Source organism: Sander vitreus, chromosome 22 (assembly GCF_031162955.1).
Source record: "Sander vitreus isolate 19-12246 chromosome 22, sanVit1, whole genome shotgun sequence".
Classification (NCBI taxonomy): Eukaryota; Metazoa; Chordata; class Actinopteri; order Perciformes; family Percidae; genus Sander; species Sander vitreus.
In genome coordinates, this window is record NC_135876.1 from 20,187,003 (window position 1) to 20,214,033 (window position 27,031).

Here is a 27,031-nt window from a genome sequence, read left to right on the forward strand (position 1 = left end):
GTATTAAGGAAACCTCTACTCCCTTTATCCCTAAACGCAGAAGATCAAATGATAGGTCTGATATCCTGTTGTACAGTACATACTTCTGGACTAAATTTGAAAAGTTTGGGCCTACTTTCCTATTAGGGAGCCAATATTTGTGTTGTTAGTGGATTTTTGTTATTTTGTCAGCCCATGCACACACGCCATTCACTAAACAAACAAAATGTATATTAAAATATCAAAGGAACCGAATATAGAGTGTAACAGAGCTCAGCCAAAGTCTCATCATCATCTGCTGTGGGCAATATAGTGTGCACACACAAAAGCACGCACACTCACAGTCTATCATCAATGTCTTTAGGGCAACATGGAACAATATGAATCATCTCTGAGCGGGAGGCATGTGTACCACACACACACACACACACAAATGCATACACACAAACACACGTTTACCATCATTGTCAATGGTCTGAAATTAATATAATTTGTATTCCCAATCCCCAATAGGCATGTAATTATGTACACAAACAAATCATTAACAGATCACTAATAAGACATCCTGAAACACAAGTGTGCACGCACACACACACACACACACACACACACACACACACAATAGTTAAACAAGCACACACACACACACACACACACACGCACACAATTCTGTCATACCTTTACATTACAAGCATAGGGAACACAAAAAAAAATCAATGTCAAATCATTCCTCATGATGACTATTTGGCAAAAAATATCCCCCAAAAAGCCAAATATATACTCTTAAAACAGCCTAAATCATCAATCAATAAAGTCAATAACAATAAAGCTCACCTGAAATGTATAACATTGTGTAGCTGCAACACAACTTACCCCATAACTCAGTTACATAAGCAGATCTTCTTGAGAAAGTAGGTAAGACCGTGTCTGTGTTAATGCAATACTGTATATTATCCAGAAAAAAAAACTCAGAAAAGTCAGCAAAAATGGTTTTGTAATAATAATAATAGTGTAGATCCGTGTTTACAAATCACTCCTGACATCGATAAACTTTTCAACCAGACTTTCTAGTCTAGAGAGTCCATCTGAGCTACTTTGACGTACATTTTACACAAATGAGATTAAAATCCTTGAGTACTGACCAGACGCATCATGTATATTCTAATGCACAATTTGCACAGCATGCAAATATTATTTAAGCAATGGATGTAGAAAAGTATAAGTTTACCTATCTTATCCCTACAAAGGTGGTTCATGTAATCGTTAAAGTGGGCGGACGAGTGGTTATGGTATGCCACTAGTATGTGTTGAGGTTTTCCTGAAGCGTTGTGGGTTCAGTTCAATGAAATATAATATAAAGGCTGTCTGTTTGAAAACCACAAACATGCCTCTGCTCTGCAAGTTAGCGCTCAGCATGCTGTAAATTGTTACCGTTTCAAGTTGTTGCTGAACCTTCTTAACATTTAATCATTTCACTGCACAGTCAAGACGTCAGGTGATGTTTTTTGTTCATTCTAAAACAGCTTTGTCTGAGAGTGTTGCCTTTTTTCACATTTGTGTGCCACCTTTATGAGGAGAAAGTTACATTAACCTACCATAAAAAGATAAAGCGAGGGAATGTGAGGGGATCATTTCATGATGTAACCATAGAGGGTATGTGAACTGCTAGTGCACTGAGCTACGATTAGACAGGAGCCAAATGATGGAGGCCGTCCATTCCATTCCATTTTTTTTTATGCACATTGTATTTGACAGTGTTATCTCTTTGATGAATATTAACTGTGGACCACTGGGATCTGCTCCAGGCTAATGTAGTGGAAAGAGACGAGGCTGCGGGAGCGTTTATAGGCCAGTTTTACTATACCTCCGGAGCCATCCAGAAGGGAGTTCCCACAGAGGTGTTCCTCCTCAGACGGGTATTTGTCAGCTGGGCTGAAACACCTGCACGGAAGAGAATACACAGCTTAGAGACTGTAGCCTCGCTCTCAGGACGTGCACTCAGGGGAGACAATGTGAACAATCTTAGAAACTTCCTTGACATGTCTTTTTTGTATCCTCACAGACATAAGACCGGCTGTTAAAAGTGATGATCTGTGAAGAGGGAAACAGTGAACAGTAAACAGCTGGGTGCTGCTAAACTGAAATGGGACTGAATGGATCTCAGAGCTTTCTCACTGATAGAGCTGTTACTATAGTCACAGGGAGAAAAAAAAAACAAAAAACATATACACGGAGCCATCAAGCTGCAATGTTTTTGTTCCTTCAAATGATGGATTGCTTTGAATAACAAATTCTTGTGTGACTGCAGGTGATTTTGCTGGACATTTCAAGAGCAGTATTTAAATACAATTCAGCTGTAAACAGGCGTTGGCAGCTGGAGACAACATTTCACCGTCTCTCAAAACAAGCTATTATGAATCCAAGCGATTCACGAGCATGTTAGCTTTATCTGTCAATATAAAAATAGGACAAAGTCATGTTGCAAATATCAAGTCAGACATAAATAAATTCAGCACAAATGAGACTGCAGAGAGACAGAGAGTGTCTTTATGTGTGAGTGTTCATTGTGCGGTACAAAGTCTGACAAGGAATATGCTGACCCACAATTGTGACTTCAGTCCAGTCCAGACAAATCAGTGTTACACAACACTGTAGTGTATCCCAGGGCTGGCTCAGCTGAAGAAGCAACCAGTTCAAAAGCAGAGCCTCAAGATAATAGTGGCTACCTACAAATAAAAAAGGTGATCTTCTGATGCACAACGTGCTGTTGCAGAACAATGTCTTTGTCCTGCACAGCATGTCGGGAATTATTTTACCTGAATCTGAAGCACACTGTTTCTGCAAAATCTAACTCTTTTCATATTCTGTAGAATGTGTTTTAGCAGTCAGACTTGCAGCATCAGAGCTTTGGGAACACGAAGGGGTGATTTCTGAAAATGTACCAACAAAATACCCACATCTGTTCAAAACATGACACGTGTGCAGACGTGTGCACGGTTTACACAACATAAATGTATTTTCTAACAGCATCAGCAATTGTTTCCTGTAAAAGCTCATTCTATGCATCTGGTTTTTGACGACTTCATTACTGTCGGTACAGTACAGTAATGCACTGCTGCTCTGTTGCTGCTGGTGGGTTAAAGCCAGAGGTGGAGATGAGCAATGCAGAGGAAAGTGATTCTGTGGCAAAAAAAAGCAAAAGGGATTAGAAACATGTGCAGGAGGGGACATTTCTTTATGCATAAGGCTGCACAAACACAGGAGTACCCGCATGTTGTCACCAAACCACTAAACAGAAACACTTGAACCCACATTAGTGAGAACAAACCCATAGTCCAATCAAACACACACACACGTCTGCTACAATATATATAATATATATGAGTGTGTGAGGATACAGAAACACAAAGAGCCCCCTATTAAAGCTCTCACAGCCCCTCTCTTTCCACTACATTAGCCCGGACTATGGGCCTGGTGGGCCACACTTAATAATCATCACAGAGATAACGCTGTCAATTAGAATATTCATGAGAGACTCATAAACGAACAGCGCCTCTCATTCTTGAACTGCTTTTTTTTTTGGATCCATCTCTTTGCTATTTAGTTTCTCTGCTGGTGATGAGTCACTGCGGGGGCTTTATCTCTTCAGCTGCTTAGTGTAGCGTACACCCCTCCACATGAAAAACCATTAATCCCAGCATGACGCAGTGCCAGCGTGACGCAGTGCCAGCGTGTAGCACGAGTCGGCTTCTTTTTTTCCGCAGTTTCTGTCACTCTGCACGTTTTTATACACGCCGGCCTATTTCTAAACTGCTGCACCGGTTTTTGTTTTTCTGATGGCGTCATCACCAATATCTGACTGTTCAACTGTCAGTGATGTTAAAGGCTTGTAAACCAGCACTTATCTGTGTCATTTTTGTGTCTGCTCTGTACACGGCCTGAGAGAGATTCCACTGTGCTGCCACATTTTTTAATTGGCAAAGACTTGATGATTACAGAGAAGTCCACATCTTATCTGCTCAGTTCGCTGCCACATTCGTCTCAGGTGGATGACATGGCATTTACTCTGTGTCATGCAAAGCTGAGCAGATTTTTATTATTTGGATGCATATCTTGTACGTGTTGCGTGCCTGATAGTCCAATTTCCTACCAAAACTCCACATGGCACAAATCATAATTGAAACCGTACCAAATTACATGGAAATCCATCCAATAGTTGTCAGAACGTATCTCAAAAAAAAAAATGTCAACCTTGTGGTGGCGTTAGAGGATACATTAGGGGATTGCCAAAGTCATTATGATCCTCTGGGGATCATGAATGTCTGTACCAAATTTCATGGCAATCCATCCAATATTTGTTGAGATATTTCAGCCGTTAGTGTGGCTAAAAAAAGTTATCGGTGTAAATCAGGACACCTTTCACTTGTCGTGTGAGTGGGACCGAAGTTTTGTCTTTTCTGGTTTCACAGGGTACAAAAGGTACAGCATAGCACTCACCAGGGTTCACGTTTTTCATATTAAAGTCACATTGTGATGCTAAAGCTGCTCTCTCACCTTCAATTCGTACTTCTATTCCTAGACATCCACAGTTCATATTTGATTACCTACCCCACTATTTCCTGTCTTCTTATTTTACTCTCTATCCCGACATGCATTTGTTTTGCATAGCCAACAGAAAGATAAGAGCAGAGAGCAGTGTATGTGCTAACGCTGACGGTAAGACTTGGTTGTGGTCGATGGTCCAATTGCTTTACAGCAATTACTCTTGGGCTGTCAGAATGAATGCAGCAATTACTTATTGGTGATAATGTGATAACTCTAAATGTAATTACTTTCCTATCTGGTTTTTAGGAGCTTCTCACTAAACAACATGGTGAACAAAGGTGTTTTTTATGTAATACACTTCTCACGTACATATCCATAGATACTGCAAGCTTCCGGTCTAAGAGATTCATTACAGGTTTAGCCAGAGAAACGCTAAATATGTAAGATGTTCTAAAGCAAACTAAATCTCTATATCACAGCAACAATGGTTAGATGGTTGTGATGTCTCAATTGTAATAACTTTAAATAAGTAGTCTCATATGTCTGACATCTTCTGTGAGACCCTAACGCATTTCATGATGTACTTGAAACTGTAATGACAATGAAAGTTTGTACTTATTCTGCAACACTAATTCCTTTTGACAACGATTTTATTTTATTTGTAACAAAACTACTATCATCAAGCAGTAGGTAGAATAGATGAATACATACTCTAATGATAATATCATAAAAAAATGTTGCATTACTGAATACTGTTTGAAAATGCCTGATATTTGAATTTGCTGACAAACTAAAAAACAGGACTTAACCCACACACATTGAATGCAGCTCAAACATTAGCTACATTAGATGTGTGTGGGTTAAGCTTTTTTTTTTCTCCACATCACTGCCGTGTTAGCTTTTCAGTGGCTCGGTGACCATGCGTTACATAATGTATTCAATTATTCAGATTTGTATGATGTGTTTGTGCACAACTATGTGTGTAACTGTATGTAAAACCTACTTGACCTCAAACAAGCAAGATACTGTATTTGCTTAGAAACTATATTAACTCAGGAAGACGAGACAAAAAACTCTATTAAATTCCTAACATTTCATACTTTGAAACATTTGATATCTTTTGCATAATCGCTAAATAAATATCTGGGACAATATCTTAATTTTCCTATATTATCTAACCGTAATAGAGACTGATGCTAGACTTGGCTGTTTTGACATTTACCAGCAGATATATAACTGCCACATTACAAGCCAACTGACTTGTAATGCATTACCAGTGTAGTGTCCTTCTCAAAGACACTTTGGACAGCTCAAGTGGCTGTAGATGGAAACGCTGGGCTGGTGTGCAGAACCATCCTGTGATCCAGTTCTCCACCGCCAGTTATTGTTGATGAGCAAATGTTTGTATAATTTGCTTCACTTTTGGGTTGTAAAAGGCCTCTCTCTCTCTCTCTCTCTCTCTCAATTCTTAAGAGCCATTATGATCATTATTCACATGCTGGCTACAAACAAAATCCAAATATAATTTTCACTGACCATGAGATGTACTGTTTGGAAAAGTCCATAAATGTACGTACTAAGGCTGTAACAATTATGTAACTAAATTCATGGTTCACTTTAGCATTTGACCGTGTTGTCACAGCTGATACTTAGAATAAAGCCGCAAAAATAATGTATTGGGGGAAAAAAATCTCAGCTCAATTATCAGCAGACATGGTTCAAGAAATGATGACATTGTGGACAACAGTTTGATCAGCCATTCAGTTGGGAGCATTTTGAATGAAAGCAGTTATTAGTTATACAGTATTAACTGTTGGCTTTGAGTTGCTGTGTACGGTATACTTCCGGTGCCGGCAGAGGTTCCGCCGGATGTCCTTCATTTTCGGCCAGAGGTCCCCCACTTTCAGCTTTCTTTGTGTTGACGTTCTAAACTCTGGTCGATTCGGGAAACATCCTCCGAACTAGAACCGACAATCAAATTATATTTCTCTTTTCTTTGACTAAAATTCTCATCACACACTCAACAGCCATTTTAATTCCAGAGCTTGCCTCCTTACGTGCACGTGTTTCACCAAAACAAGTTCCTTCCCCAGGCGATTTTGTGATTGGTTTAAAGAAATGCCAATAAACCAGAGCACGTTTCTCTCCCAACCCGGAATGCTGCATGGACTAGCCAGACCCTCCTCTGCAGCGCTGTGGAGATAGGTCTGGCAAATGTGGGACTATGTTTAAACTGAAATTAGACATTAAATGCAATAAAAAAAAGAGCCAGGCTTTAGTTATTGTCAGGAGGGTCAGGAGTGAGGTTTAGTTTTAGATGTTAAGATATTTTCTCCTGCTGGTACATATATCTTATTTGCCATAGTCATTTGTATCTTTAGAGTTACTTTAAAAGGAACACGCCGACTTATTGGTACTTTAGCTTATTCACCGTATCCCCCAGAGTTAGATAAGCCCATACATACCCATAGGCAGCTAGCGGTGGGTGCGTCAGACAGAGTTACGACACGCACGGAGATGAGAAGGGTATGTATGGACTTATCTAACTCTGGGGGATACGGTGAATAAGCTAAAGTCCCAGTGTTCCTTTAAGGACCATGTGCTAGCCTGTAAAAAAAAATGCTATCAAAGACATTTTAATTGTGCAGTTAAAAAAGGCCCATTAAACAAATGTTTGCGCTGTTGACCATTAAAATACCAAAAATATCACAAGAATAGAGAACAGCAGAAACCAGGATGGAGCACTTATCACCAGATGTAGACATCACTAAACATTTTTTGGAAGATGTTTTGGAAAGCACAGTTGGGATTAGGGTTAGGTTAGCTCTAACTTTTTAATTCCTAAAGACCTCAAGGCTTCAAAACGGTTGCAATAAACAGGTGTTGAGAATCTCTGACAACCTTGTGAGGAGGAGGAAGAACAGTGGCCCTGCTCCATATGAGCTACTTCACATTCACATCATTTGAGTAAATCCATTAACCCCCCCCCCCCTCCCCCCCCGCTCCTCCTCCTAATATAAGAACTGTGTGCACTTTGTGCTTCACGGTTAGAAAAAGGCTTTTAAGAAAAGCCCACAATTAGCAGACTAAATGCAAACCTACACACATGTTGAGCGGGGATTTTATTTGTAATGAAAACAGGCAGCTGGTTTTTCAGCCCCTGAAGAAAACAGGGGTGAGTCATCCCCTGGAAATAGTCAGAATCACTTTGCCTATCATGAGCCTTCAATCCAAGAACTATTGTTGTGCTGCTCTGAGTGCCTCATTTGGTTAAGAAAACCCAAAAGCACATCAGTGCAAAACACAGAGTGAATAGAAACAATGTCCGCTGCTGTCTGCCGGAGAATGTAAAAGATAGGTAGTGATGGAAAAGTATAATCGTCTGCCACCTTGTCGGGTTGTGTAAACGTATTCCAACCTCTCAAGGAAACTAATTAGTGGCACAATTTATTTGGCAAGCGGCTGAAGGTAATGGATTTGACCCTCTTCTGTTAAATAGAGCCATAACATGATTTCCACTGATTAGAGGAGGATAGTACAAAAAAAAGACATGGCGTTAAAGCAAATAGAAACATATTGCGTACCAAAATCCACGAGTTTGACCCCTGCATGTGTCGTCAGCAGGATGTTATTGCCTTTGACATCGCGGTGGATGGTTTTGTTGACGTGCAGGTGCTGGAGGCCCTGTGAAAAAAAAAGAGGTAGACAGCTTATTCTGACAAGCACCTGCTTTCAAAATGATCCCGTTTAAGCTCCTTTAATTGAAGCAATGTATTCAGTGGGAGGTTGTTCTACTGAGCTCTACAGCACATCATTGTCTCCCCTCGTGCACATTCAAAAGGCCAGACTTACCATGAGGGCCTCGTGCAAGATGTAGGCAATAATGGCTTCATCCATTCGGTCTCCTCTCTTCAGCATGCCTTTAGCCAGATCTGTCACAGAGCCGCCGTTACAGAGCTACAATGGAAAAACCCACAAAGAAAAGAGAATAATGAAATGCAAAAACTCAACATGAGTCAGCACTTATCGGTGAGCCTATACAGTTTGCTGAAATCTGGGGCATCTGAAAAAAAGATTCAGAATTTCACACGGAGAAACAGCAGAGGATGAAACTGTTTTAATCAGAAGATTGCACAGTTGGTAAAGAGATGCTGGAAGTAATTCTGTCAGTCTTTAGCAGCTTATCTTTCTGAGGCAGCTTAGCAAGAGGGGAAAATCGTGTCCACCAGGAGAATGTACATTTTGTGCGCAGGCTTTAATCTACACTGTGATGACTAAGCAGGGTAAATATTAAGCATGCATTAAATCATCTTCAAATCAAGAACATCCTCTTATGTTTTCAGACAATGGCAACATTTATATCATAATTTTTACACACCATTTATAGGACAGCATTTCAACCTGGAAACAGAGCGTACCAAGATTCAAATCAGCATGGACACTTTCTCCTTCTCATACGAATACAAGTTTGATTTCGTGTGTTTATATGTGTTTTCTTTAGAGTACATTGACTCAACCCTCAATAGCTCTTTGAAAATTACAGAAAATTACCCAGTAGGTTGCCTTGGCAACAATAATAACCCTTAATAGGGGCCTTTCTTTGGGAGATGCCAGAGGTGTATAGAAAATAAAAAGGTTGAAGATGTCCCTCACAGTGCTGGGGGCTGCGAGTGAACAGAAATGGTAGATTATGCACATGAACACAGTGTTTTAAAAGATGTCATTTGCAGATGTATTAAACATAAAAATGCCTCTTTTTCCATTTAGTATGACTTGTGAATATTTTTGCATTTCAACTCACATCTTTAGCCCTAACTGAAAAAAAAATGAAAAAATTTCGTGTTAGACAGGAAATTTCCATCCTCGAACCTTTTTATGTATTAAACACTTGTTCTTGTATAATTACACTAATTTCCCGCACTTGTAAACTGAAAGCTTAATCAGGCAATAGACATGCAGTGGTGTGTGGTTATTTAGGATAAGAATCAGTCCCCTGCAGCGATCGTGCTAAAGAGATTATGCAGCATGTATCAGGAAAAAGGGTGCTAATAAATAACTTGTACACCACAGCATTAACACAACTATACACTTTTTCAATTCACATTCAAAATGACAAGGTATTGTACACCACAGCGCAGCATGGGGCTTACGATGCAATATTTACATCCCTAAAATGGTCGGGGAAATGTTACCTAATATATTTTGACAAAAACATTGCATAATGGCAATAGATAGAAACATGATGTATTATTACTATATGAATATCTTTCCCTGAAATCCTAAGAAAAGAAGTGCTGACTCGTACAATAGTAGCATCATAACACAGACATTAAATGTGCAGTTGTGGGCCCAAATCTCCAAATAGGGAACCATTTTGTCATTTCATTATGCTTCCACCCACAGGGCTTGATTGCCTTTGCACATTTTTGCCAAATTATTTCTAAGCTACTTACTGCCGCTAATTGAGCTAACCACAGGAAGCTATAAATTGCTTCTTCCACTTACAACTTACAGTGAACCCCTTTTAAAGAATAAACCACTCATTTAGTGGATTTTTGGGATGCAAATACATATTATTGTCATTACTGATTAGTCTATTGATTTTTTTGGCTAATTGTTCAGTCTATAAACTGTCCGAAAATACTGAAAAATCTTGGTCACAATTTCCCATTGTGACGTCCTCGAATTTCTTATTTTGTCCAAACAACAGTCTGAAACATGAAAAAAAATTTAAGATTTCATTTAAAATGACAGAAAACAGATAAAGGCAGCAAACCCACACATTTGACAGGCTGGACTTAGCAAATGTTTGGCATTTTTGCATTTATGCCTAAATAAATGACAAACGATTATATCTAATTGAATTATATACATTCTGTTAATCGTTTCAGCTATAACTGATTTCAAAAGGCACTAAAATGCATCATGACTTTGTTGTTCCTTTTCTTTGTTGGCACAGATCATAGATGGATTATTGTCATTTTGCATCTATTTGTAGTCGTTTGAGTCTCTTTGTGGTAATTCTGTTTCTCTTTGTAGTAGTTTTGTGTCTCTTTGTGATGATTTCTCTTTGTGGTAGTTTTGTATCTATTTGCACATCTATATATCTATTGTTTGATTGACTTTACAACAAGAAATGTTCACATTAAACAGAAACTCTAGCCTAGGGGCCTCATTAGCACTCAGGTAGACCCCTTCAGCAATCCTTCCATGCACTAGATGCTGAGAGTGATGCAAGTCTCTGACCTTGACTAAGCAGGGGCATAAGTTTTCACTGCCGTGTTTCGTGTCCGTTTTCTATCTGCCTATCAATCTACCTCTCCATCAGGAGCCCAGAGATCTGTTGCAGGATGGATGGCATGCATCTCAGCTGCCACATGGGGAGCTTAATCACCCCTTCACTCCGCTTTCAGACGTGCAGACAAACTGCAGTTAAGCAGAGAATACCTCCGAGACTTTCGCAGACAGCACAGCGCTCTGACAATGAGCCGCGCCTGACGTCAGTCCACATCACTGATGCCATATCACCTGTCATCATTAAATTACACGGGGCAGACAGACATATCCATATTAATGAGAGGTCCGGTGCTCTAGACTTAGCAGCGCTAAACGTTAGCGCTCTCACCTAAACGACAGTGCCCACTTTTAGAAAGTGATGCTCGACATCAACATTAATTATTCGGCATGTGGTGAAGACTTAAACCTCCGCAGAGTGGAAACGACATAAGAAACTTCAGACCTGGTTTGATTTAAATCTATGTTCTCCACAATCACAACATAGACGAAACAAAAGACTAATTCCCATTATGATGGTGATTGTAAAAGTCAATGTGGATATACAAAACAGCTGAAGAAATAACAGCTTAATCCGTTAAGTCCAGTTTTAAAAAAAAAAGTCAAATAGGTCACCTTAAAACATCAGATTAATTTTAGGTCAAAATTCCCACTCCATGTTAAAAAAATGTAGCCTTTAATGTTAAATATGGACCTTCATTATAAAGCCACCACCATGATTTCCTTTAAGATTTGGTTTTAACTGCCAGCTGCCAACAAGACATCCCCATAAAGGAAAATAATGTTTCAAAAGGAAAATCAACACCAATTCCACTGGTTGCCATTCCCATACTTAATATAATATATAATAGTAATATATTATCCCAAATATAGGCTGCAAAATTGTTGTTAAAAACCTCCATATTGCAACAATTAGACTTATAACTCTATTATTGCTACAACATCATAAATATTTTCCACCACAGCTTTGCTCACAGTCTGAAGACAAACTATTCATATAAAAGGTCTGTTAAGACCCATGTCTGGCATCTTCATCTTCAACATCACGTGAGTTTCACAGAACTACCAATTTTCAAAGATAAAACTGAATAAACTGAATACCGAGTGGGATATTCTCCATTACAAATGAGGTCAGGTGCTTGTTTAGTCATGTAAATGAAAGTAGTCGATCAAAGATGTGTAAAAGAAGTGGATGAAACGAACGTAAAGATGAAACAAACAGGGCTTCCCCCTGACCCAGTGAGGAGAAACCAGAGTGGGCGTTAAAACACAGTGCTGACTTTTTAGTCAACTATCTTTGATGAAAGTTTCCCTGCAAATATAAACCTATATTTCTTTACTGCCAGTTAATTGGACGTATGGAGTTGCATCATGTCTGCAGCGCTGAATACTTGCGTGTGTTTCTGTGTGTTACACGCTGGATCATCTGCAGAGAAAACACTCCTATTGTTACTGTGGGCTTATCATTTACACGAGCAAAATACTGCAGCTTAGGTGTCTACTTTCTGGCATTGAAGTCTATACAAGGAATAACATTTTAAACCTAATTGTCAATTAATGACTGTAGAGGTTGGGGTGCGAGAGAAGGACTAGTCACAGGGGTTTATTTTTGACTTTCGGAAGGTGTCAGAAAAAAAGGCAATGTGGTACAATAAGGGAGGATGGACAAAAGGGTAGACAAAAAAATCAGTGTCTCTGGTTTAGATGGACTCTGGGTGTGCTGTCATATGGCTTGTTATTCAGGAATGATTCCTTTCAGCCACTCTACCACAAATGCTGATGTTTAATATAGTGCTACAGAGACAGTTTGACAAGTTCTTCCATCTCTGCAGGGAAAACTCATAAATCGCCAGTGCAATTTGGTCCTGATAAAAGCCCTTCATGCCCAGTTACTTCTTCCATTTCCTAGTGATAAGCCCCTTACTTTTTTTTAAATATTTGCAGAGATACATAGATGTTTGAGGAGATGTACATCAGTTCCGAACCCCTTTACAGCATCCTGATGCAGAATTTAAAATGTGTCTGTGCTATGGCACTTCAAGGCTCTATAGCCGTTTTTGCATAGGAACTTCAATCAATGTTCGAGGAATCAGGTCCCAAGATAGTCCGGAGTTTCCTCTCACACATGTAGCACACGGTGTTCTGAGAAGTCAAAGTTATCACGAAAGCAATGTTTCACAGAAGAGATCAACAGCTTTTGGCCAAATGTAAACATCAGCTGTAATAGTTACTCTCTAGTTATTGTCTGCCACAACTAGCATTATTACCAATGGTAGTAACAAGGAAGCAGTAGTAACAAGGCAGCAGTAGTAAAAACTAGTGTTTACATTCTGTAAACAACCATTTTAAGCTAGAACTTCAAATGAAATATAGGCACAGAATAATGCAGTTAAATTTAGCATTATATTTTATTTTTGCATAATGGAAGATCAGATACATCTTTAAGAAGCTTTTAAAGGTTGTACTAATCATCGACCTTTATTTAGCAGGATCTTTGGGTGAAACATGGGAGCTCACAAATGAAATACACATCCAAATCAGGTTTTTATTTCCAATTAGAGAATAAAAGCCGCCCCATCCTCGCTATCTTTGAAGTACGTTTGAGCTCTCTGGGAGCAGAATTAAACCGCCATACATGAAAGCTTGCTCATCTCTGCCCACATCCGCTAACATAAAAGGTGCACACTACAGAGGCAAAGCCAAAAGCTTGCAGACCCCAATGAGGGGCTAACAAAGTAAAGGATGCAATTTGTATGTATTCTATTCATAATGAGCGATCTGCTGTCAGTGCTGGGCAGAAAAAGGCTCTTCTCAGCAGAGCTAAAGGATGGAAAATTACAGTTTAGAAAGGGACAGTAACCATGGTGAATGACCGCCTCGCTGCCAGCTTTCCTGTCTCTTCACAAAAAAAGCCATGTGCATCTACTTCAGAGCGCACACACATGCATACACAAACAGCCCCACACAGCCACTTCCTAAACTGTCAGGCAGTGATTTCAGCCTCAGGATTAGCCACCAGATTTAGACTGCTGGCTACAGATTTTTGCAAGGGAAATTATGAAAATGGAAATGCAAACCAAGGAGGAAACAGGGAGTAAACAAAGTAGCAAAGCTGAGTGAACTCCCCTAACACCAGATTTGTATTTTTACTCAAAATAATTGAATCCTCCGGACCGATCAAAACACCATGATACTAAAACTAACAATCACTACAGTGGAAAATAAGAACTATGTTATCAGATAAGGGTCTTTGTGTTCCTACATGCAGTTTGTGGTCTGATTATTCCACATCTTAGATTGTACTTGATATCCGAGCAAAGTAATTGCAGGGTCCTCTGCAAAGGTCAGGAGGAAAGAGAGCGATGAAAAGGGAAAGAAACACAAGCTGGAGAGGTGAAAACTATCTACTGGGTTAGCATAACACTGCTGCTGTTGATGCAAAACCACTGAGCTTGGATTACAGAAATATGAACACTCTGTTCAAGCACTGCTGTACCTGATAAAGGAAGACAGAACCACAGTGGTGGAATGTAACTAAAAAACTGGAAAGTACATTAACTCAAGTACTGTACTAAAGGTACAAATTTGAGGTAGTTGTACTTTACTTGAGTCTTTTTTTCATGCCACTTTCTACTTCTACTCCGCTACATTTCAGAGAGAAATATTGTACTTTTTACTCCAATATATTCACCTGCAGCTTTAGTTACTAGTTACTTTACAAATTAAGATTTTTGCAGACAAAACACATGCAGTTTATAAAATACAATGTTTTATTATAAATTAAACTACCCAACAATATAACGGCCTACATGTCCAGCTGAAATGATTAGACCATTAAACACAGAACTGTTTTGATTGTTTCCAGTTTCTAAAATGGGAGGATGTTTACTTTTACTTGTTATACTTTAAGTACATTTTCCTGATGACTTTTGAAAGGGTAGGTGGGCTGTTCATGGGCTGAGGAACTGTTTTTAATCAGCTTATGCAATGTTCATGCAATGTTTTCGGTTGATATACTTTTTTAATTACTCCATAAAAGAATTTAAATGTTTGCGTTATCCAAAGCAGTGGTTCAAATTCAAAACTTAGGCACGGCTGTGCTTTGAGCTAAATACATCAGCATGTTAACATGCTCATTTTTGGCAGCTAATATTTACCATGGTTAGAAGCACTACCCAGAAAGAGCTGCTGAAGCTGAACAGAATGACATTAGTTCATATATTACATGGTCATAAACCAAAGTAGTTAAAAACAAATTTCAATTTTGACCTGATGATGACGCTACAGTAAAAAAAAGACGTATCACAAAGGTTTTCAATGTATCCTGTGTGAAATGTGTCTCTATTTAGTTGTCACAATAGATGTCCTTTGAATCAAAAACAACAACCTGCTGGTGCTGCTAGATGAGAAGTTTTTAGGATTCATCCCCTGGGCACCATAAATACAGCATCTGTTCTAAATGTCATGTCGAGAGTTTTTGAGACATTTCATTCAAAACAGAAGATTCTAACCTCATGGCGACTAAAGGACAACTCAGGGAATCTGGCGACCATGATTGTCTGGACAACACATCATAGCAATATCTATCTGACTGTTGGATGTTGAGATATTTAATCCTGGGCCTGAGTGGGTGACCTAGGGCCACGACAACAGTGTAACTAGAAATGTAATGTTACATTCTTCAAAAACACTACTTCAAAGACCTTCCGCACCATAGCTGTGACACTTTACCAGCATTCTTTCTTATCAACCCTCCCCAAGTTTAGCAGATGTCTCCAGGTTTGTATTGCTATATATCATAGCAGGAACATAAATTACATGGTCAGAAAGTCAAATGGCAAAGAAAACCCAGAACTGCCACCGTGTTGGACCCCACAAACACTTTTCCTCCTCTGAGGTTGACCTCCATTACATGTTTGTCTGGAGGTTGACATTTGAAAATGGCTGGGGAGCTGGAGGCTTTTTTTAGATGTAAGAAAGCAGCAGCAAGGTCCCCTTGAACTTTCACATATTCATACCTGCATCTAGCCTTTCCTGTACTGTATGTCAGCAAGTGCAAAAAAAAGTCAAATGCAGTGATGTTTTTGTTAAAAAATCAGGCCATTTTGCATTCAGTCACAAATTTAGCATAGTTACATACAATATTAGTGCACCAACAACCTCAACAAATGTATCCTTTCCACCATTTTAGCATAGTCTGCCCAGAATCCAAACAACAGAAATCAGCTACAGGATAGATACATTTGTGCCTGTTACCTGCTACAGTAGGCGTTTAAACTAATACACTGCGACAGCCCCTGTAAACAGAAATCCCTGCTCTGCTGCTCTCAGCAGGGTGCCCACGTCAGGCGAGCTAACGTCCACTCCCAACACATCCATGTTTTTGGCCTACGACCGAATCCTCCAGGTGGCCTATAAGTAAACTCTTAGACTATCCAGGGTGGCTTAAACTGTAACATAATCCCTTGGCAAATTTGGTCACCGCTGCATATACCAGGCGAGACATGCTGTGTGATTTACAACCAGACCTTTAATCTGCACCTATATGCTCTTTGTCTGCACGGTGCAGCCACAGGTCTATTTAAGGTCTCAAACAAATATATGGGCTGTGGCAAACATATGGTGGCTTTTCTATTCAAATATAATAAGTGTTCCTACCTCCAGTACGAGCCACAACTGGTCTCCGCATTTCACATCCTTCTTGTAGTACATCCCGTAGAATTTGACAACATTGGTGTGGTCAGAAAGAGCTTTGAGGATGTTGTACTCTGCTTCAATCTCCTCATCAATATCCTTAAAAAGAAGCACAAAGATCAGTTAAAAAAAAACACATTTTTCACCTACGAACTCATGTTTTGTTACCATTGTGTTGCGCTTTATGCCAAAAGATATCAAAAGAACAAGAGAGGTAAACGCTCTAATAGTGGTGTTATCAGCTTTCTAGATTAAAGAAATAGTTTTAGTTTACTTCTTGGTGAGAGTTAAAGCGTAACTCTCGCCAAAATGGAACCTAGGGTCTTTTTGTGAATGTACCCGAGTCAAACTTTTGTTTAAAAGCATATTTAGGATGGAATTGCCAATTTTAAGATTCACCGTATTTTCGGTCAAATGGCCTTTTGAATGGGAGTGCTAGGGACACTTTTATGCTAGCCTCAAAATAGTTATTTTTAAAACACTAAGAAGGCTCGACAAAACATGAAACTTTGCTCGAAGTATCGCCAGGGGCTCTACACCTTAACGAAAGCATTGACAACATTGTTTGTGTACCCAGAGTTTACTAAAAAGAAAGGTTTTGAACAACTCACCGTAGCTCTTTTTGTTTCCGGCCGCAGCCATTTTATCAGTACCTCGTAGTTGAAAAAGGAGCCTCATATGGAGTCCGTTCATTTGCATGCAAAAGGGAAAATTAGCAACAAAATGCTTCCCCAACAACCCAGAATATCGCCTTGGATTAGGGTGGCACCAAGACCTGGGTCTTGGGTGCAGCTGTCGCTAGGGACCTGCTACACCCTGCTACGCTCTGCGATTCCCTGCAGTGTCCGGCTGCATCCTGCTGCGTCCTACTATGACATGAACTACTACGACTACCATTGTAGTCACTGTTCCATTATCTTTATTGTGACTATTACTACCACTGTTCATCACACCCCCAACCAGCAACGTCAGACACCGCCTACCAAGAGTCTGGGTCTGCCGAGGTTTCTTCCCGAAAGGGAGTTTTTCCTCGCCACTGTTGCAATAGCTACCGATAATGCTTGCTCTTGAGGGAATTATTGTAATTGTTGGGGCTTTGTAAATTATAGTGTGTGGTCTAGTCCTACTCTATCTGTAAAGTGTCTCGAGATAACTCGTTATGATTTGATACTATAAATAAAACTGAACTGAATTGAACTGAACTGAGTGTGCAGGTGGAGAACAGATTTGCTCCTCTGCTGCAGGACCTTGAACATCCATCTGATGACCTGGATTGTGTCTCATCGTCACACAGCACGGTAAGGACTGAAAGCAATTTAAAAAGTAAAAAGCTACAGGGAAAGCTAACGACTGGGCCTCAAACTCTGATTGTGGGTGACTCTGCTGTAAAAGATATAAAAAGCAGTAAAAACACCAAAGACATGGTGTCTGACTTGGCCCAAAGAATCCCGGATATCGTGGCAGCACACCCAACTGTGAAGAACATTATACTGCATATAGGGTCACATGATGTTGTAAAGCAACAGTCTGAAGTGCTGAATCGTGTTTATTTATGGATCTGCTGAACACAGTCAGCTCCCTAAACGCGAAGGTGTTTATCAGTGGCCCTATACCGCCAGTCAGAAGAGGAACTGAGAGATTCAGCAGACTGTTGGCGCTGAACAAATGGCTTTCAACTGCATGTACCATCCATTCTCTGCAGTTCATTGACAATTTTAACATTTTCTAGGACCGCAGACATCTTTTTAAAGCAGATGGACTTTTCCTTAACAAGCCAGGAGTAAAGCTGTTCACCTCTAACCTACTTTACTTTCTGCGCTACACATCTGCTCCCTCGGCCAAGGACACGAGACAAGAGGAATCTAAACAAGGGGAAGACATAACAAAGCATGGCAGTGATTCACCACAGCCCCCACCTGAGCAAAGATTTGATTATGGGAGACCACAGAGCAGAGAAGAGAAATCTCAACCCCCCTTTTCACCCGTCCAACACCCCTCAAACCCCATTACCAACCCCGATGCCTTTGAGGATCCGTCGCTCTCCACTCTTTCCCCCGTCCCCATGTTGGAGTTCAATGACCTATGGTCCATGCTTTTATCTTCAGTAGACTTGACTACTGTAACGGTGTCTTTACAGGTCTCCCTAAAAAACTCAATCAGACAGCTGCTGCTCGAGTCCTCACTAACACCAAGAAAGTGGATCACATCACTCCAGTTCTGAAGTCTTTACACTGACCAATTCTGTTAGCGTAGTCTGAATTTCAATTTTCAATATTGTTTTATTGTCCTCACTCCATGCCATTGCACGTGTTGTTGTTTTTAGTGCTTGTTAAAGCAGCTATAAGCTGCTTTAACCTACCAAGAGTCTCGGCAGACCCAGACTCTTGGTAGGCGGTGTCTGACGGTGATGAACAGTGGTAGTAATAGTCACAATAAAGATAATGGAAGAGTGACTACAATGGTAGTCGTAGTAGTTCATGTCATAGTAGGGCACAGCAGGGCGTTACGGGGTGTAATGTGGCACAGCACAGCATGGGTGGACGCGGTAGGACGCAGCAGGACGCAGCCGGACACTGCAGGGAATCGCAGAGCGTAGCAGGGTGTAGCAGGTCCCTAGCGACAGCTGCACCCAAGACCCAGGTCTTGGTGCCACCCTAATCCAAGGCGATATTCTGGGTTGTTGGGGAAGCATTTTGTTGCTAATTTTCCCTTTTGCATGCAAATGAACGGACTCCATATGAGGCTCCTTTTTCAACTACGAGGTACTGATAAAATGGCTGCGGCCGGAAACAAAAAGAGCTACGGTGAGTTGTTCAAAACCTTTCTTTTTAGTAAACTCTGGGTACACAAACAATGTTGTCAATGATTTCGTTAAGGTGTAGAGCCCCTGGTGATACTTCGAGTAAAGTTTCATGTTGTGTCGAGCCTTCTTAGTGTTTTAAAAATAGCTATTTTGAGGCTAGCATAAAAGTGCCCCTAGCACTCCCATTCAAAAGGCCATTTGACCGAAAAACGAGAATACGGTCAATCTTAAAAGTGGCGATTCTGTCCTAAATGTGCTTTTAAACAAAAGTTTGCAATTCACAAAAAGACCCTAGGTTTTTGGCGAGAGTTACGCTTTAAGACTCTTTTTACTGTATGTTGCAGCCAACAACTGTATGTTGCGGCAAAAGAAGCCAAAAATGATTAGAGTACATGATACATCCAATAAGGATGACCAATTAATCAGAGGCAATTTGCTAAGATAATGGTTGTAAAAGGGTTGCATCCTTTCTGGAAGGATAGGCCTTAGTTCTATAGCCTCGTGAGACCATCCTGATCTCGCGAGCTCCAGTTTTTCACTCGCAGATCAGTCAGGCATCTTGAGATAGAGACAATTTGGAGCCGTTCGCCAAACGATCGACCAATCAGCGTTGGTTTTGAGGCGGGTTTAGGTGTGACGCAACGAGAAGCAACTGTTCCACGGATGAGATGAGCGTAGCTATCGCGCAAGTTTTATCCAAATTAGAAAGTATTCCTTCATTGAAAGAAGAGCAAAAAAACGGCACTGGAGGCTTTTCTCGGAGGAAAAGATGTTTTTGCTCTTCTCCCCTCTGGTTTCGGCAAAAGTTTGATATATCAACTGGCTCCGCTAGTCGTGAAGAAGGTGGTGATAGACAGATGGTTTATCCAATCAGCTAACCAGTATTTTCGCCCCTTCCCAAAAGTTCTCCAACGGAAAGTTCCCAGATGGATATGCCGAGCAAATGCGAAGCAATCTATCTGGCGGAGTCAGATTATTAGTTCTAGCCCTTTCATTGTCAACTGCTGGTATGTTTCTCAAGGAATTTTGATTTGATACTAATTAAAGTAAACATGGGCTAAGGGTACAATATAAAAGCCAAAAATGTAATGGAACACAAACTCTTATAAGACCGTCATGGTTGTTGTGGGGGTTGTAGCCAAGTAATGAAAAATAAAAAGTATACAACTCCCAAACACTAACCTAAACCTGAAAACACATACATGATATGTTCTGGAAATGCCAGACACATTTTACTAAAAAGTGCTGTTTATAAAATGATAGTGCATTTACTTTATATATATATTGTATAAAATATAAAGAGACAAAATAAAATGAAATTGAAGGTATATAATGTAACTGAGAGGAAATATACCGACTCAACAACGGAAAGCAAACTATAAAGTTAACAAACAGTGAGAAGAAATAGAAGGCCCGGATCCAATCTGTGTAGATGTCTGAATCTCTAATATACAGATGCTATAAATGTGACAGATATAGGGCCACAAGATAGTGACTTGTTAGCCCTCTTCCTCCACCAAAGATGTGGCCACACCACAAGCTTATAGCTGCTTTAACAAGCACTAACAACAACAACACGTGCAATGGCATGGAGTGAGGACAATAAAACAATATTGAAAATTGAAATTCAGACTACGCTAATAGAATTGGTATAATAAGTCATTTAACCCTTGTTTGTCTTCCTGTCGACCTGCAAATGTAGTTTTTCTGGGTCAAAATTTAAAATAAAATAAAAAATGTCAAAGTTTTTGTCAATTTTTCCGATTTTTTTTTGCAGATTTTTTGCCGTGCTTTTGACATTTGTTGGTTTTTTCCCCAGGTTTTTGATGTTTTATTCAACATTTTTTCCCCTTTTTTCAACATTCTTTTATAATTTTTTTTTCAAATGCTATAAAATTGAATAAAACACGCAAATTCAATGAAAGTAGTGAACCGATCATTTATTTTACTTGTGAAGAGTAATGGTTGTAGGGAACCATCCACGTTATTTATTTATTTATAACCCAAATTTATGATATAGAAACTTTTTTTAAATGGGTCAAATTTGAATATGAGGACAACAGGAGGGTTAAACAAACCTATTCATGTTCCAGATCAGAAAGTCAACTTACATGGATTGGATCAAGGATCTTTACAGCCGCTTTACTTCCATCAAGTTTGTTGAGCACCTTGTAGACTTTTCCGTAGGTCCCTTTCCCAATTGTCTCGATGATGTCCCAGACGTCAGTGGGATCTGGAAAGTTGTCAAAGACAATCGATTTCCCTGGTTGTGGAAACATCTTGAGAAGAGATCTCCTATGAAAGAAAAACCGATGGGTCACTGTTAGAAAAGAGAAAGGTGGCAGCTGGTGGAGAACCTGCAGTATGCAGTTCGTGCTTATTAATCCATACGAGCGCAGATAAAGGAGATACAAAGCCCAGTTTTCACAAGAACACAGAAAATGATGACCTGATATCCTATTTGGTAATCACACGTAAATGTGTGATTTTTTTTCTTTTCTGAAAACACACATATTTCCAATTCTTTAGCTTCTAAATACAATACTGCATACTGTATGCATGTCTAGGTGTACAGTGTAACCAGATGAGTGGCTTGTCCAGTTTTTAAAGTGCTGTCATGCTGGTTTGTTTGGGAATTAAAGTGGAACACATAAGTGTTTAACTAGAGGATAATCCACTGGCTGCTGGCTAGTTGGGGGTTAATTTTGGGGGTTTCCATAGAGCTGCATGATGCTTTAGTGTTAAGAAAACATACATAAATCATAGTAAATAGCCGTAATTATGAGCAGGTGAAGCTGTAAAACTATTTTACCTCCATCAAACACACATACATACATACAGGCAGTAAACATGCGTTCACCTTCCTTTACACTTTGCAGCCTTGTAGCTGTATTAGTATCAGGTAAATTCCTAAGGATGGTTTGAGCTCAAAGTTAGCAAAGTGTAATGTTGTAATGTTGCACTGCATTCTTTTGTCTTTATCTGAAAGGACTCTTGTATGTCTCAGAAGACTGGGTATGTAGTTATTTCTAGGACTGATATTGCATTTAATATATACTGTAACTAGGTGCTGAATGACAGGCAGAATAAACACTGATGCATCATGGCATTCAGTGAACAGCAGCTTCCTCTAATTTCATAGTTAAACATTCAAATCATGAAAAGTTGTTGTTGTTTTTAAACTTTTAAAGCTGTGTTGTAAAGGTGCCAATTTGGGATTGTAAGTCGCATTTACATAAAATTGTTCAAACCATTGTTGTTAGACTTATCACACTATGTTAAAAATCACAACCTAATACTATAAACACAAATGCAATAAGAGAAAAAAACTGGACTGCATCTTTGCTTAGAAATGTGCAAAGGAAAGTTAATCAGAGCCAACAAACGTATCACGTAGGAAAGCACTGCTAAACCCTACACAAACACCTCTAAATACACTGTTCATAAACCCATTCGAGATAAGGGTGCCTGTTGCTGCTCTCACAGTGATGCATTGAAAACTGAATCCACACAAAACCAAAACCATAATAAAAGCAGAGAAAAATTGAAACAAACTTACATAGTTTTCTAAATAAGACTTGAAACATTTTGGAAACATAGTTAATCCATTTCTGTGTAAAAGGTTAGCACGGGAGCAGTGGTGGACCAGCCTGGCCTGGCTGTGAGTGTAAACCACAGAGGAGGAGCTAACGCCAGCTAATCTCACTAGCAATTCCCCTGCTTCAGTGCTGCCATTGGAAACCATCTCTTAGTGGTAGAAGATACGATGGGATTAGCAGGAATTAGCCTGTTGCAGCGTGAGCCTTTCCCCATATAGATGCCCATTCATACATAAAGGAAAGCTGGTTAGAGGGCCTGAGCGTAGGTTGCCGCAAAGAACCACCTCTCCTTTTATTATCTGTGGCCACTTTATTAAGATTGCCTCTAAGGGTGCTTTCACATCCCAGCAGTTATTTTATCTAAACTAGTTATGATTATTATGATGATATAAATCAGTTTGATTAACTGTGAAAAACTCATTCTAGAGCAACAGAAAACTAGCGTACATTAGGGCTGGGCGATATGTAGAAAATCAAATATCATGATATTTTTGACCAAATACCTCGATATCGATACCACAACGATATTGTAGTGTTGACTATAAATAATCATCAGTAATGTGGATTTAATGACTAAGTGGGTAAAGGCAAATAACAGAACAGTTACAACAGTCTGGTAAGTTCAGAAAATGACATAACTTTACTGTAATGCAGCCTTTAAAACCTGGAAAAGACAACGCTTATGCCATATTACGATATTACAATATCCAAAATCTAAGTCAATATCTAGTCTCATATCACGATATCGATATAATATCGATATATTGCCCAGCTCTAGCGCCCATATATTATTTTGCAGAGATATTATCAGTCATTACTTATGCTGCAATTAGACTCCTGTACATGTGCATCCATGTGTAGTTAATTGTACTCATGTTAGCGTAATGTACAGTGCCTAAGTAACCTGCAGACATCGTCAATAATACATCACTGCCTCTATATGTGACAACATGCTGTGACACATGAGACAGGAGGGCGAAACTTAAGCACTCACACTGGACACCTCCAACAGGAGCACAGGCTGCAAGGAAATTACCTCTTAGAGGAGACAGTGTGTGTACGTTTGTGTGGGGTTATCTAACCTTGTCCGCCCTGGAGCACTGGCTGGTTGTCACTATTAGTTAGTTGTTAAAGAATCTGGCATTAACCACAGTCTGTGTACAGGTGCACAAATAATGAACCCCACACGTATGGCTGAGCCTGTATTTACTGTATAAACAGATGCACGACTGTGGTTTTGAAAGAATGAATACAGTTTGTATGAATCTAAAAAAAAATTTAAAAAAATTCACATTGCTTCCATTGAAAATCAAAGATAAGATCTGATCTGAGTGATGTGCAAGTGGAGGTTTGGCCACTTGAAGCTCTTCAGGGAAACAAGATCCATTTGGCAAAAGTGGACACCGGCGTGGACTAATCTGTGACGCTGATGAGTGGGTTACAGTTTCGGCTTAACCTTGGCACAAGAAGACTGTTGGTCTACAAGCCAAGATAATCTGGTTAGCTGGACACATCAAAGTGAAAAATACTTTTACTTACGAGTGCATGAGTTTTGTAAAAGACACACTGACATGCAAGTACTAACGGAAGCGTAAAAATGAAGATCCTAATGCTACATCAAGCAGAAAAATCAAATGTTGATTGTTTGGTTCTTGCTGCTTGCTAACAAACAGTAATTACAGTATTTCTACTAGCATTCATCATTAGAGGGCATTCTGTTCTGGATTCAGGTCTAGGAAATGTAGAAACACTCTGACATGCAGTAGTAGATGTAAGGAGTCTACTTCTGCTAAGCAACTAATAGTAGCAACTTACACAAAACATACAAGCCATGCTGCTCTGTACAGATTTCCATTTTGGCAAATACATGCAATGATCAATAACTATTTCAATATTCATAGTTACTGACCTTTGTTTGCTTTGTTCCCTCTCACTATCATCCATCAGAGACACATGGATGGTAAGGGTAAAGCATAGATTTATACACATACAAACATGCACAGACACACACACACACACACACACACACACACACACACACACACACACACATACTGTATGCACAGGTAAACACGCATACATACAGCTGTAATGTGCTAAGCCACTCCCAAAGGTTGCAAATAAGGAAACCAAATGAAGGAGCCATGCTTGCTTGCATTCTGATTAACTAGAGAAGCAAGTAAAACATGCACACATTTTTAGGCCAGCCAAACTAAAAATGTATGTATACGTTTTTAGATTTTAGCATGAGTACCATATTTAGTGAAGTAAAAAAAGCCATAAGCCATCATCATACTTACACTGTGCATTTTACATGCTTGTGGAAGTTGTGGATGATAGCATTAGCAAGCAGGAGCAGGGTGTAGTTCCTGTGTGCCCCAACCTCCTCTGCTATAATATATTATACATCAAGAATAAGGAACACAATATTGCAGAGAATGCCAAAGTTAGGCTCAATGAATAAGGTAATTAGTTTTAGCATGAGGAAGTCCAGTAGCAGCCGATGCTTCTAATAGTGTCATAAATTAGCCCGTAGAAGACAAGCTATCAAAACAGTCGAGAGCATGGACGGCAGCGAGGAGCGAGTCAGGTGCAACAGGCCATGACTGCAGTAGAGTGCTCTTAGCATCGTTTAGCAGTGTCCCATTACACGACGGGCGGGCACTGCTGGGGGAGAGAGCCGCTGTGGGGCTGATCCAGTCAGAGCTGGACTGAGAGTTCAGTTCAGGTCTGATGATAGGCTGTCTGAAGCTTGGCTCAAATAAATTCAGTTTGTGCGAAGAAGCATTTTTTTTTTTTTACAGCAATTCAATCATTGCCACTAATTTTGAGATATTTGTAAACAAACAAACAAACATGTCAATCGATCAACAATACTGGTATCTGATAATTGGATTAAAATGTCCCACCCCAACCGACTTGCTTGCAATATACCTGGAAATGTAGCATTTCCCCAAATAACAGATACTTGTTTAGACTCCAGAAACCACTATTTCAACATCCGTTTAGTTAACTTAGACAGAATAAATGTTAGCAAGCAGCGCTCTTTAAAGCACTAGCACTAACTTTCTACTCCTGTTTAGCTTGCTAACACACGAACTGTTAGCACACTAAACCGCTATTTCCACACCTGTAGCCACATTAGAGCTATTAGCAAAACCGCTATTTTCACACCTGGTTAGCCACATGGTAGCTAGCTGGTAGAAAGCTAATCGCTAGCTAAACCATAGCATTATTTTTCACAGCAGCTAAAAATATAACACCTGTCTATCTTGGTCATAGCTAGCGTGTTTACATTTTTAGAAGTGTACTTAACATTTGCTAATGAATGATCTCACATTGTTAAAATGTATAATTACAAATGTCATAATTTTTGGTGGTGGTTACTGGTTTGGCTTCCTAGAAAGTTGATGGCTTATTAAATGCGAATCTCATTCCCTTTAATTATCATAAAAGCTAATCAGGGATCCAGTGAAAGGCCAATGAAAAACATATTTGTCATGTTTGTTCTCTGTTCTGCATGTTTAGATGAAATGTGATTTTAATTGTGAGAAACTCTGCCACTAACAATTAATGCTAGGGATGTGCGAAGTAGGTTATTATTTGCCTTGCCATCATGTCAGAATCAGCTTTATTGGCCAAGTGTGTGTGCACATAGGCTAACGTTACAAGGAATTTGACTGTTTTTTGCATTGCTCTGTATGCACAGAAAGACATAACCAGAACAACAACTGAACAAATAAAGGGAATAGACAGGACTATTATGTACACAAGTATGTGGAAAAATAGGTGTATAAATAATGATAATTAAAATGTCTATTTACAAGTTAAGTGTTTTTGTATGTTGTAAATAATAAAAGAAATAAATATTAAATAAAATGTGTTTTCATTAATAATACCTTTCAACAATGCAAATAACACTTTACAACTTTTCCCAATCACATCCTGTAACAAACCTCATCATGTAGTGGAAAAGCTAGATTTCATGCAGCTATGACGTTCCCTGCAAATTATTGATTCTGCTCAAACTGTCAGAACCTAATTGCTCAAGCAGTGAAGCTATTTGTGTATCATACAGACTAACAGATGGCACAGTGATTGTTTTCCCCTAAACACT

At 39.5% G+C, this 27,031-nt stretch overlaps 1 protein-coding gene across 1 annotated transcript in view; it reads right to left on the bottom strand.

Annotated features, from left to right (window-relative positions):
* Nucleotides 1-21,594, bottom strand: part of myo3a (myosin IIIA) — a 62,030-nt gene extending 40,436 nt beyond the window's left edge. Inside the window, exons 1-5 of the mRNA XM_078281267.1 lie at nt 21,427-21,594; nt 16,477-16,611; nt 8,377-8,481; nt 8,109-8,208; nt 1,844-1,920 (exon numbers count right to left, since the gene is read on the bottom strand). Coding sequence (XP_078137393.1) covers nt 1,844-1,920; nt 8,109-8,208; nt 8,377-8,481; nt 16,477-16,611; nt 21,427-21,594 — 585 coding nt within the window. The remainder of the gene's footprint in view (nt 1-1,843; nt 1,921-8,108; nt 8,209-8,376; nt 8,482-16,476; nt 16,612-21,426) is intronic.
* Nucleotides 21,595-27,031: the final 5,437 nt, after the last annotated feature.